At 39.5% G+C, this 11,721-nt stretch overlaps 1 protein-coding gene across 1 annotated transcript; it reads left to right on the top strand.

Moving 5' to 3' along the window:
• Nucleotides 1-809: 809 nt before the first annotated feature.
• Nucleotides 810-11,567, top strand: LOC143462143 (beta-1,4-galactosyltransferase 4-like). Its single transcript, XM_076960187.1, has 6 exons — nt 810-3,605; nt 5,717-5,854; nt 6,991-7,229; nt 7,398-7,585; nt 7,853-8,080; nt 10,128-11,567. Exons 1-6 carry the CDS (start codon nt 3,314-3,316, stop codon nt 10,405-10,407), a joined length of 1,365 nt encoding a protein of 454 aa, XP_076816302.1. The 5' UTR covers nt 810-3,313; the 3' UTR covers nt 10,408-11,567.
• Nucleotides 11,568-11,721: the final 154 nt, after the last annotated feature.

The raw sequence follows: 11,721 nt of genomic DNA, 5'->3' as shown, positions 1-11,721 counted from the left end.
TAGACCCAGAAAATGTCTGAATCTACCGTACGCTATTCATAACTTTCAGACTACCGCCGCTAGTCTATACCGTTAATTGTTTTAGGGTAATTTGGTGTTATAACCTGACAAAAGGCGGAAGACAACATGCTTGTTCCACGCTTCCCACTATGGTCGATATGGACTTACCAGAGTGGAAGACTGACAGGATATAAAAGATACATAGGTCTAGGCCTAATTAGTTCATCACATGTTACACAAAGACTTTCTCATCCCAAAGAAGGCCTTATTGTATACCAGACAGCAAAGTTTGAGAGTAGGCAGGTGTATACCTCAAAATTTTTTATTAAAACACCATTGCACATCGGCACTCTAGTAGGCTAAAATGACCTGCCGGATCTTTGGCTGGAGAAGTGCAGTGTCTGTAAGAAATGAATAGAAGACATTGGTTTTTGCTCTTTTTTTCCACCAAATATTGCATAAAAAAATACTACCTTATCATCCTGGCTTTGGCCACGATGCACACCACTGATTCCAGGTACATCATAATTTGGCTTCTGCACAACTGAGATCTCGACGAAAACTGCAATCTTACGTTATCGTTATCATTTTGCAGTTAGAGTATTTAATCTTATTTTTTCTACCTGCTGACCTGTCAGACCTGTGCACATCAGAGAGAAATTGAGGTGTATCGGCGTGCATTGAAACTTCGGTTCCTGTTTGTTTATTATAAATCAGCAACTAAGTTTGCTAACTTTTACCCTTTGTTATAAAATTGGCATAAAGATGGAATAGTTTGGCATGCACGTTAATGAGACTTGCACGTGCAGGTGCCACACTTTCCACCTTGGAGCACAGTTGGTGCTTCACAGACCATGAAAAGTGTGAATACCTTAGCCAGCCTATTTACAACAGAAGATGTTTGAACTGGCAACTGGTGTATATATATATTTACTGTACTCTTACATACACATGTTTTTTGTCTACAATGGCATCGTTAGTACCAGTAGCCTATTTATGAGTGTATACAAAAACAACAAATAGAATCAATTAAAAGCAGAAAGAAAGTTAGGATGTTACAAACCAGTAGACTAAGATCCAAAAATGCTAAAATACGAAGTCTGAAATGAGTGAACAGGATTCCAGTCTGACTGGCCTGACACAACGACAGGTGTAAGCTTGTAGTCTTATCTTGGGTAGCAAGGTATCCTGAACTATTTATATAGTAAGTGTAGTAATGAGATTAAAAACATAGTATGTTTGTAAGTAAAATATGTGCATAATGAATGCATATAATCTACAATAAATTTGCAGCAAGTCTACAATTTCATTTCTGCTTCGTCAAACACTTCTTGGTCATTTGAAAACACAGGTGTTATGAATGGCCTCCAACTGGCTGATATATTCTCTTGTATATTTGACAATCATTAGCAGCTATCTTATTGTGGTTTGTGTAACTTAATTTCTTGACCCTTAAGTTGACCTTAATGCATAATCAAATTTAAAGATCCATTTTCCAAACAAGACTTCTCTTTAGAATTCAAGAAATCAAAAATGGATAAAACTGTTCTCTGTACAGCGAGATACTGAAACCAGAAATTAGCCTGCATTTGCATTTGAGTCTTGTGACAAAAGTTAAACAGGCATAATAATACATAGATAAAGTGTAGGAACATCTATACATGGAAGTAGGATAACTGAAAGAATTTATCATTTAAGAATGTTAAATTTTTGAACTTTGAAAAGTGTTTAAAAATACACAAATAGCTGCTATAACATAATCTGCAACCGCTTTCAATCCTGTTTACTGGTTTTATTCATAGAATTCTGTGCTATCACAGTATAATCATTCTCACGCATAATAGACCTTATGGTATGATCTACATAAAAATATGACTTATAGGTAGCAGTGATCATCTTTATTGTTTACAATTGTAATATTGCACTTAAATGTGTTTTTCTTGCACTGTATAATGGATTTGGTTTCCATGGTTGGATGTATCGTATAATGATATGAAAATCTTAGTTAATCCACTTTTGTTTCACATTCTAGTGACTAACAGTCGCATTCTAATACAGAACGATAAATAAATAGCAACATTATCTGGCCTTTAAGACTCCTTATTATTTACTTCCGTATTCTATGTGTGTACACAGTGTTTCAATCACCATTACAGCATTGCATTACCCGATGGATCTTAGCTTAATAATTAATTAGAAAGATGTTCCTTGCTTATTTACAAGCACCTGACAAAGCTAAGGAAAGAATGTTTAAAGGAAACTTAGTTATATTTAATATTGCTATTTCTTTACTGTTTTTTAATGAAAAGAAGTTAACAAGCTGCTATTATTACTTATATACTGCATGCTAGTATGCGTAATATAGCAGATGAAAGGTTTGGTGACTTTAAACTGCAGTACATGCTGTCAGCTGTTACCATCTCTACATCACCATGTGTGTCGTTAAAGTCTGTGTTTTGGTGTCTTGTTTCACATTCATGTGAAGAAGCATCAATTTTCAAATAATTTTTGTAATACAAGCGAGACAAGATGATGTATTACCAAATATTTACCTTTATAAATTATATGAACAATTCATTTGCCGGACTTAAGACAAATCCAAAGGAGAGTTTTTTATTGTCATGGACTTGCATATGGTGATTGTACAACATAAATTTTTTTGTATACCGCTAGGCCTAATCTTTAAAGGTGCAAATCCACCAAAATTACAAACACAGCCAACTATGTCATCCACAGTTCAGCAGATGTTAGTATTCATGCCCAGATGCGTATTTTAAAGGCGAACTAACAAGCTGAAACGATGCTTTTCTGTAGATAGTAATATATGCAGGCCAGTTGAGAAATTGCACAACATTGTAATTGCAGATTTTTACAGTGGGAAACTGAATCACTAGAATCGTGTATGTCATAGCCGGCTTAAATTCATGGGAAATCCCCATGACGCAAGGGTTTCGGTAATCATGCTTTTGCTATTACCATGTACAATGACGTAACCCAGCTATAAAGTACAATGTGCTGTTTGTCTGCATTTATTATTCGTAAACTCCATAGCAGCTTGAAAAAGAAATAGAAGCCATAAAAATTTGCCATTTGCTGCCAAACAGCAATGGTTTAATGTCATTGTTGTGTGGCTTTAGAGATACTTTGCTTCTTACAGGCTTAGGAACTTGGGACGTTCTTGTGTGAATTTTGTTCTTACTGAGTTAGCGAAGTGATGTAAGAACGCTTTATGACGTAATGCCAGTGACGCAGTTGAAGTGGTAAAAACGAACTCAGCTCATTGGGAAGTCTCACAAGTCCAGACTACAAGGCTATGTTAAGGACTAAAAGTTTTAAATATAGACAAATTATGGATCAAATTACGATACGATGGCTCGGTAAAGTCATGTTCCTCAGCTTCGTGTTTTTGCAACTTGCTCTGTTCATCCGAAACACCGGCAATTACCAGGACCTAGACGAAGTCGAAATGGATTTTCGCCAATTTTCCGAAGAACAAGCCGACCGCCGTGGACGGGGAATTCCCGAAGAGCGATTCGGCGATCGACGCATTAGGTCGTTTCCTGACGAGACCGAAGGAGAAAAAAAATTACATTTTAGACATTCAGGTTGGTGTTGGTCGTGTTTTACCACCATGTACATACCGGCGTTTAACTTGCTGCGTTTTGCGTGCGCTTTCACCCGAACCTTTGACGCTCCAAAAGGAAATTGCGATGCATGAGTAATAATGTTAATCGTATGACTACCGCGGAAATAACCTGACGAAACTCCGCCTTTTAGCATCTGGCTCTTGTAGCACCATAGTTCATCAAGGTTGCCTTTAAAGTTAGTAAATTCATGCCAATGATAAGACAATGTCACTGGTTTGAATCACCCGCCCATGCTGCCACGTAGAAATTTGCATAATTTTGGCATACCGCTCTATCGCCAACCATCGCCTGCATTAAAACGTGGGCATGTGCGCCAATTCATTACTTTTTTTCGACGCTAATCACGGTTTTGAATTAAATAGTTTTCAGACGTTTTACTTTCGGTTTCAAAGCGTCTTTTGTCACAACTGTGCGTCCATGAGCCAGCCAGAAATGTATTGCCAGCGATTCATTTATTTTATTTGTTAGAAGTAAAAGTTGTTGGTAATATCCAGCTCCACGTGATACTTATGACCGATGTTGAAAGCTCATTGCCCAATTTCAAGCTTGTTCAGTCTCCTAAAAGTCAGTACATATCCAGTTTATAAGGTGATAATCAGAACTGGCTTGCGTCGGATAAAATCCTGTGCTTGAAAATTCATTACTTGGTTAGACTTTTGCGTAATTTTTGTCCCTGTATTTGCGATTTGGCCGGAAGCGATTTGCACCAGTCTACAAATTAACTTAAAGTTCACTTAACTGTGAAATGGTCGCATTGCGCATCGTCTGGTGACCCTTTCGTTATCACCGTTTAGTCAATTTACTTGCCATCTTGTCTTCAAATGGTGAAGCGTTTTCAGTTTTTCCAAAGCGAGAAACCTTAATGAACACTCCACAAGCTTTTGCTTTGTCGAAGAGCTTTTAAACTGGCATAGCACTTGGCCTAAGCTTAGCCAATGTTTTGTCAGCTGTGTCGTGTGCTGTGGAGTGGGTAGTTTAAGTTCCTAGATGGACTAATTCAGGACAAAAACGACGTGGCATCGCTTGATGTTGAAATTAATCCTGTCAAGTCGTTTTAAGGACGACCCTCTGCGCAAACAATTATAAACCACGGAGCTCAACTTTCACTAATCTGCGGCTACATCAGTTTAAAGCAATGATCTAGCAATCTGCGATTAAAATATCAGGCATTAGCGTTCACATGTATATATTTTGCAACCGAAAACCGTTAATTCTTTACGTTACATCGAAGCATGTTATTGTACTTATAAATGCCACTGTACTTAAAGGCCACACGTTGTCATTACAATAAGCGTCATACTTCGCATTATTGCGTAATGGCTACGTCAGCGGTGTCTGTATGTTGTAATCGATCAAATCAAGTTGATAATCTAATAACTTAATCGTAAGCGCATATGGATTGCTGACTACTTTGTGCGCTCTATGTCTATGTGATAAGTTTGAAGCGAAACTGCAGAACAGTCTGTTCGTGGTTAATTTTTTTGGCCTCGATCACGTTTTTCTCGTTCCATAGCGGCATGTCACGCTTCTGTGGAAAGTTTCGGTTATGTGGTTAAATTTCGTGTAGTGACACTTTCCTACAATTTCAACTCAAATTAGCCGAAAAGAGAGCCAAGTCTTGTAAACAATGCAGTAAGTTTTCTCGCCGGCACATAACACTTAGTGTGTGGAGGTTTGCAGTTTTTCTTAAACGGAAGTAAATGTTCGTGTTTGGTCAGCGGACTGGCGCATTCTGCCACGTTAGCGTCACGTGATCAGTTTACTGCGAAATGTGAATTATTATCGCCATGCGTTCAAGCCACAGCGGTTTTTTCTTCCTTTGCATCGTTTGAATATATTCTGCTCAGGTTACGAATTTGAATGTGAATGCATGTAAATTAGATTGAATGTAAAGCATTAAGCATTTCTCGTTCTTTCTGGTTAAACTCCGTCCAAGACAAGAAGGAAACATCCTTTAATGAACACGTCCATTGTTTTCAACTCTTAAACCATATTGGTCACTTTTTGTCTCAAACTAATTGATCTAAACGTTTTTCAGAGATTGCGATTTGCATTTCTTATCATTCCAGGCAAGCTTGACAATCCACGTTCCCGGAAATCGATCGAACCGACAATGGCGATGCCTGCGCGTGAGCTGGACGACGGGCGCGCTTCGGATGATGGTTACGCAACAAAGCCTCTCTGTCCTTTAACACCGCCCAATTTATGTAAGTTTCAATAGAAGCTATCTTTGTGCGGTAGTTCATCTCCAAGATTTCAATGCGCAACAGAAATATCTTTATCCGTATTTTGTGAAAGATTCTCACCCCCTAGAGCAGTGGTTCCCAACCTTTTTTGGTGTCGGGGCCGAATTTCAAACTTCAGAGTACGTATGGAGCCGCATGAAAACACTCAAGAAATTATAACGAAAATTTTAAAGCATGTAGCAACGAATAGCAACACTAACAAGAAAAATAACACAAATCAATTTAATGTCCAACTTCGCATTGGCTTTGAACTTTAACAACTTTGTCAAAGCGAGGCGCAATTGTGTTTAGGATTCAGGAGGCCGTTTATGATTCACAATAAGTAGACAATGGGCCATTCACAACAGTATAAAGTAGGCTACAAGGTGTAACTGTATGATGTAAAATGAAAAATTTGTAAACAATTTTGACCTAACACTATAAATTTAGACCAATTTTTGACTTTTTTTGACAAGTCAAAAAATAATCGCCCTAATTATTATAAATAGATTTTTTATTTTTTTGTGGGATTTTCAGGGCTCATTGAGAGCCGCAAGAAGGCTAGCTTGGAGCCGCATGCGGCTCTAAGAGCCGCGGTTTGGAACCACTGCCCTAGAGCCTAGACCAGGGGTTCCCAACCTTTTTATGTTCTCGTACCACTTAGCCACCACGGATTGTCAACACGTACCACTATTTTCAAAACAACTAATTTTATCCAATATTCGCACAGCAGCATTGTATTAATAACAATGACAGCAGGGAGCAAGATCGACAAAAGTAGCTTACTGAGTGCAGAGAATTTAGTACGGAAAGGAATAAAAGTGTTGTTCGCATATTTTAGCAACTCAAAATTGAATTGTTATACTACTATACTGTATATCGCATGCAACGGAAAGCTGCTCGCGTACCACCTAAAAAGCTCCCGCGTACCACTAGTGGTACGCGTACCACCGGTTGGGAACCCCTGGCCTAGACAGTAGAGTTAAACGATAAACGGTAAAAATAAGCAGTTTCTCCGGATGTCAGAGGTGTCAGGCAGCACCGCTTGTATGAAACTTATTTTCTGTCTGACCATATCGCTTCCACAAATGCAGCAATTTCGCTTATTTTGTACGCAGTGGGCCGGCTTGAATTTCATTTCAACGCTACGCCACCCACCCTCCAGCAGGTGGCAGACAACAATCCGTTCATACGGAAAGGAGGGGCTTACCATCCCCCCGACTGCGTGGCCCGGTACCGTATCGCGTTCATCGTCCCTCACAGGTCCAGAGAGCTCCACTTGAGGGCACTATTGTGGCACCTTCATCCCATCTTACAGCGTCAGCAACTCTACTACAAGATTTACGTCGTCCATCAGGTTCGATGCACACGTCATTGATGACGTCATGTTGACATCACTGACATTGATTTATTTAAGTGAAGTAATCGCTAGTATGTTCGGCAGCAGCATACTGAGCGTTCCTTGGAATCCTATTTAGCGTAATGCAAAATCTATTGATTGCTAATAGTGCGTGTTCATTTAAAGGCTGGCAACTTAGCCTTCAACAAGGCTAAACTCATGAACATCGGCTACCTGGAAGCCATGAAAGATGACGTGTACGATTGCGTAGTGTTCCATGACGTCGATTTATTGCCGGAAGACGACCGGCTTCTGTACAGCTGCATTGACACCCCAAAGCATCTGTCCGTCGCCATCGATAAATACGGATACAGGTTGGTGATAGGACAGCAGCTTTCTTATCAAAGAACATCGGTTTATCGCGTTTTGTTCGATCCCAAAATCCATCTGGGACGGATGTATCGGAATTCCTCGATTGGAATGCTCCAGTGAAATCTCGACGATATGCTTGGTAACCAGCTGTGGCCCATCCCGGCCAATATTGTTTTTTTAGAAAGTCGGCCGCTTTCACCCGCTTGGCGACTGCCTTTCCCACATTGTAATTAAGCACACAACACCCATAATTGATATATCTTTTCCAGGCTGCCATATATATCCTTATTCGGAGGCGTCACCATGCTAACGAAAGAACAGTTTCATGACGTCAACGGTTATTCGAACATGTACTGGGGATGGGGGGGTGAAGACGACGATATGTTCAACCGGATATTTACGAGGGGGTACACTATCAAAAGGCCTCCTTTTCACCTCGCCCGCTACAAGATGACCTTCCATCATCGCGACAAGGGGAATCGCCTTAATTTAATGAGGTATGGTGCCCGATTCATTGTCACCAATTTAATCGGTCCGGTCTGGGTTGTTTCTGGCCACAGCCCTTTGTAGTTTTATTGACTACATTTCCACCTCTTCGCTGGTGTGAATAAATAAGAAATTCCGCTTTTAACGATCGCAGTAAGTTTTAATCATAGCTGGTCATCCTTGAATGATACCTCTAACGTGTTTGGCTAACTGCCTACAACGCTGTAGCCTGGATGGATTTGGGAAATGTTTGCAAATAGGGCCAGCTTTTACCGTCCAGTGTTTTTCGCTTTCATTTATACGTCACGTCAACGCTGATGGTAAGCCGTAGCTCTATGGCACAAAATGCAGGGGTTCCTTTGGTACCGAATTCATCCCACGCAAGACGTAAAACCGGACGGGAATAGCCACATTTACCAGCTATCGACCTTTCAACTATAGAATGAGCATGGAAAATTATATGTTGGGCTTGTCGCGGCGTACACAATCTCTGGGTAAAACACGCTCCTTCCTAAAAATGTCAATTACGTAAAATCTCCATCGTCGATCCGTAACAGTACTTTACAGTTGGCGTATGCTTCGTTTTCTTAATGCAAACAGGCTCGACTTGACGTCGGAAGGTTATTTTCAGTAAACTTTGTTGTTTGTTAACTTACTTGGTCAAAATGTAATTCATTCACACTTGTATTGTCCTACCGTCGTAAATTCTGTGACGTACTAGCTGGCCTAATAGTCTCTTTGGAAATAACCTGAAAGCGCAAAAAATTTGGACGTTTTTATTACATTTGCTCAAACAAACGAGAAGGACCACAGGAACTATTTTATTCGGTTTTCATGCGACGCGAACCCAATGTCGTTTTTTTACCTTAAAGGAAAGCAAACCGCAGTTATTAGCAACGATATACATCAAATGTTGCAAGATTAATCGACTTTTGTTAGTTGTGTAATATTTTACTAATTTCTTATTTTGCCAAGATATCTGTACTGTGGTCAAGGGTATAATTGAAGTAATTTGTGAACTTCGCCTTTTAACGTCGTTATATTTTACTAGTCCACGACATGCTTATACTGTGATAATAATAAATGCCTTTGGTTCAGTGTTAAAACCGTCCGGGCTTTCAATTCCCGATCTCGTGACGGTTTTGTTTGAATTGTGAACGAATAATTTGCCGAAGTGACGTCAAAATTCCGTTTATTTATATTCCTTTGTGAGCGTTTGAACCAAGTGTGGCATCGCTTAAGAGGCGAAAATGACAACCTCAGCAGAATAGGACATTTACAGCTGCTACATAGCAACTTTCCGACATGTTGTATAGCGTGGTATTCGTCGTTGTAAAATGTAAATGTCTTTGCTTAGTTTCCAGCGCGCTCACTAAAGTGATGTGTTCTTTACACAGTTTTAAACCCTTTGCCCACGAAGCGCATTGGTGTTTGTTCTGAGCTATTTTAATTCAAACTCACTTTGCTGAATTGCGCTTTTACATCTGTGTTTTGAAAAGCGCTTCCAATATAGAACCTACGTCTCTCAATTTGTGCCTGAGTAAGAAAACATAGCCAGTCACGAAATCACGTTGCCGGTTCTTTCAGCTTTATTAACCAACTTGAATTTCTAAAATGCGCTGTTTAGTTAGGATAAAATATAACAATAGCTTGGTAACAGTGCCTTCTATGTCCTATAGCACTTTATTACCGACTTGCTTTGTCGTTTTGTTTTCTCGAGTTTCCAAAGGTTGGTTCCCTTGGCGTCGCGTCAATATTTTTAGAGCGCTGTCGTGTATTCTGCTTTTTTATTTTGTCAATATTATGTTATTGATATGGTTTGAAAGTGTTGCCACGCTTACCTGGTCAAAGCTGTACTGACCTTACCCAAGCATATGAACTAGATTTTGAATTGATGCGGTGTTTCTTTCTCTGTGACCTCACATATATTTTTTACCTTTCGCTTTCTGTTTAGTAATACAGTTCATGCTGTTACTTCTCATGGTACAATTTTGTTTACAATTATTTGCGTGTTATAGTAACCGCAATATTACGTCACAATTCATTTTCTTACGACAGATACGAGATACTTTCCCATTCTGTGAAGAGAATGCAAGAAGACGGGTTGAACAACGTCAAGTACACGATAACAAGTACCCAGGAAAACCCCGTCTACACTAACGTCACCGCCGATGTGGGCACGGCCGTGGTCCAGTGTAAACCGTACCTGGCCGAATGGACCTGTAGCTTAGTCCTCTGGATGTGCGAATATCTCACATTATCATGTGGCATGTTGCAGTATAATTCCACAGACGATGGCACCCTTGTCATGCCGTTAAAAACCGATTTTTTAAGATAATAATAAGCGCACCGTCGTTTCGTTGTAGGTTGTACCCATGCGTTGCCTGGTTATCAATTCAACTCCGGCTGCGCGATCTCGCTCGTGTGCTGTGGTCACGTGGACGCTAAATTATTCCAGACATTTTCCACGATCCGATGCGTCACGGGTTTTGAAACACTGTGAACAGCGTAAACTCGCAGTCAGTTTTATTTATTCTTTTTGGGCTCCACTCCGGCTAAGCTTTGGTCTTGTAGCAAAATGTTTGACAACATAATTTCATTACTTGGTGGCCATACACAGAGGATGCGGCGCTCATACCGAGTTACAATTTCAAAAACACAGATCTTTTTTGATTTTTCTTATTGATATTGCTGCACGTTTAAGGGTGGCTATAAACTACCAGCTTCTGTCATAAACGCCAAATCTATTAACCTATTGTTTCTGTTGATTCCTCATGGTTTTGCGCCGTTGCTGATAATGGTACTTTACGGTACTCATGACGCTTCTGGATCTAGGACGTTATCTCGTGGTTATAGTTTGATAAATTATTACGCGTTAGGTGTCGCCCTTTAGCAAGTTTCGATACAGTATTCCGCCATGTTGCTACACACAAAATAAATAACCACTTAAACAATAGTGCATGAGGTTTCGTTTTTTACATTTGCAGAAAACTTCATTTATGACGTAACAGATAATACCGGAAATCATTTAATGACATTTACTCGATTGAAATAGTCAGTTTAACAAATCATATTTAAGAGTCTTTGTTTTTAGAGTGCAGTAACCTAGCTAACCCAAACCAAGCAATGTGCCCAAGAGCCGCATATCAGCCGCGTATGTATAATACTGAATGTACAATTGTATCAGCGTCTGTATGAATAGCGTTGCGTTCACATAACTTGGATATTTGAATTTTTGCAATCACATCCGATTATATATTGCTGTTATTTCGATCTTTATTTTTACTTGACGTCATTGGCACTGCGTAGTTAGTTTAACGAGTTATGACGACTTATTATAACTTTGTCCGAAATTTATTTATATTTTTGTTGCTTTGACCGAAAAGATATTTCTAACGATCCGTAGTTGGATTATTTGTAAGACTACGCAAGCTACAAATAAAACAGTTATCTTGCAATTGCACCGATACGTGATACAATAAACTACACATTACGTTGTGTTTGTCGTAGTTGCAAAAAAAGTAGTGTAAGATAAGATGGTATTTTATCTGGGTAGTTTTGTCACTATAGCCGAGGACATTACGTCATCATGACAACATCATTGCGCGATGGCTGCATCCGTTTACTTCGCATTTGAAAGCTTTTTCAGCAA

Source organism: Clavelina lepadiformis, chromosome 6 (genome assembly GCF_947623445.1).
Source record: "Clavelina lepadiformis chromosome 6, kaClaLepa1.1, whole genome shotgun sequence".
In the NCBI taxonomy this organism is placed as follows: Eukaryota; Metazoa; Chordata; class Ascidiacea; order Aplousobranchia; family Clavelinidae; genus Clavelina; species Clavelina lepadiformis.
The sequence above is the reverse complement of the archived record's forward strand: the minus strand, read 5'-3'. Positions and strand labels throughout refer to the sequence as shown.

Coding starts and splice junctions, on each gene's coding strand:
- LOC143462143 (XM_076960187.1), top strand. CDS start 3,314: ATGTTAAGGACTAAAAGTTTTAAATATAGACAAATTATGGATCAAATT. Junction 7,586..7,852: donor ATCGATAAATACGGATACAG/GTTGGTGATAGG, acceptor TATCTTTTCCAG/GCTGCCATATATATCCTTAT. Junction 8,081..10,127: donor AATCGCCTTAATTTAATGAG/GTATGGTGCCCG, acceptor TTCTTACGACAG/ATACGAGATACTTTCCCATT.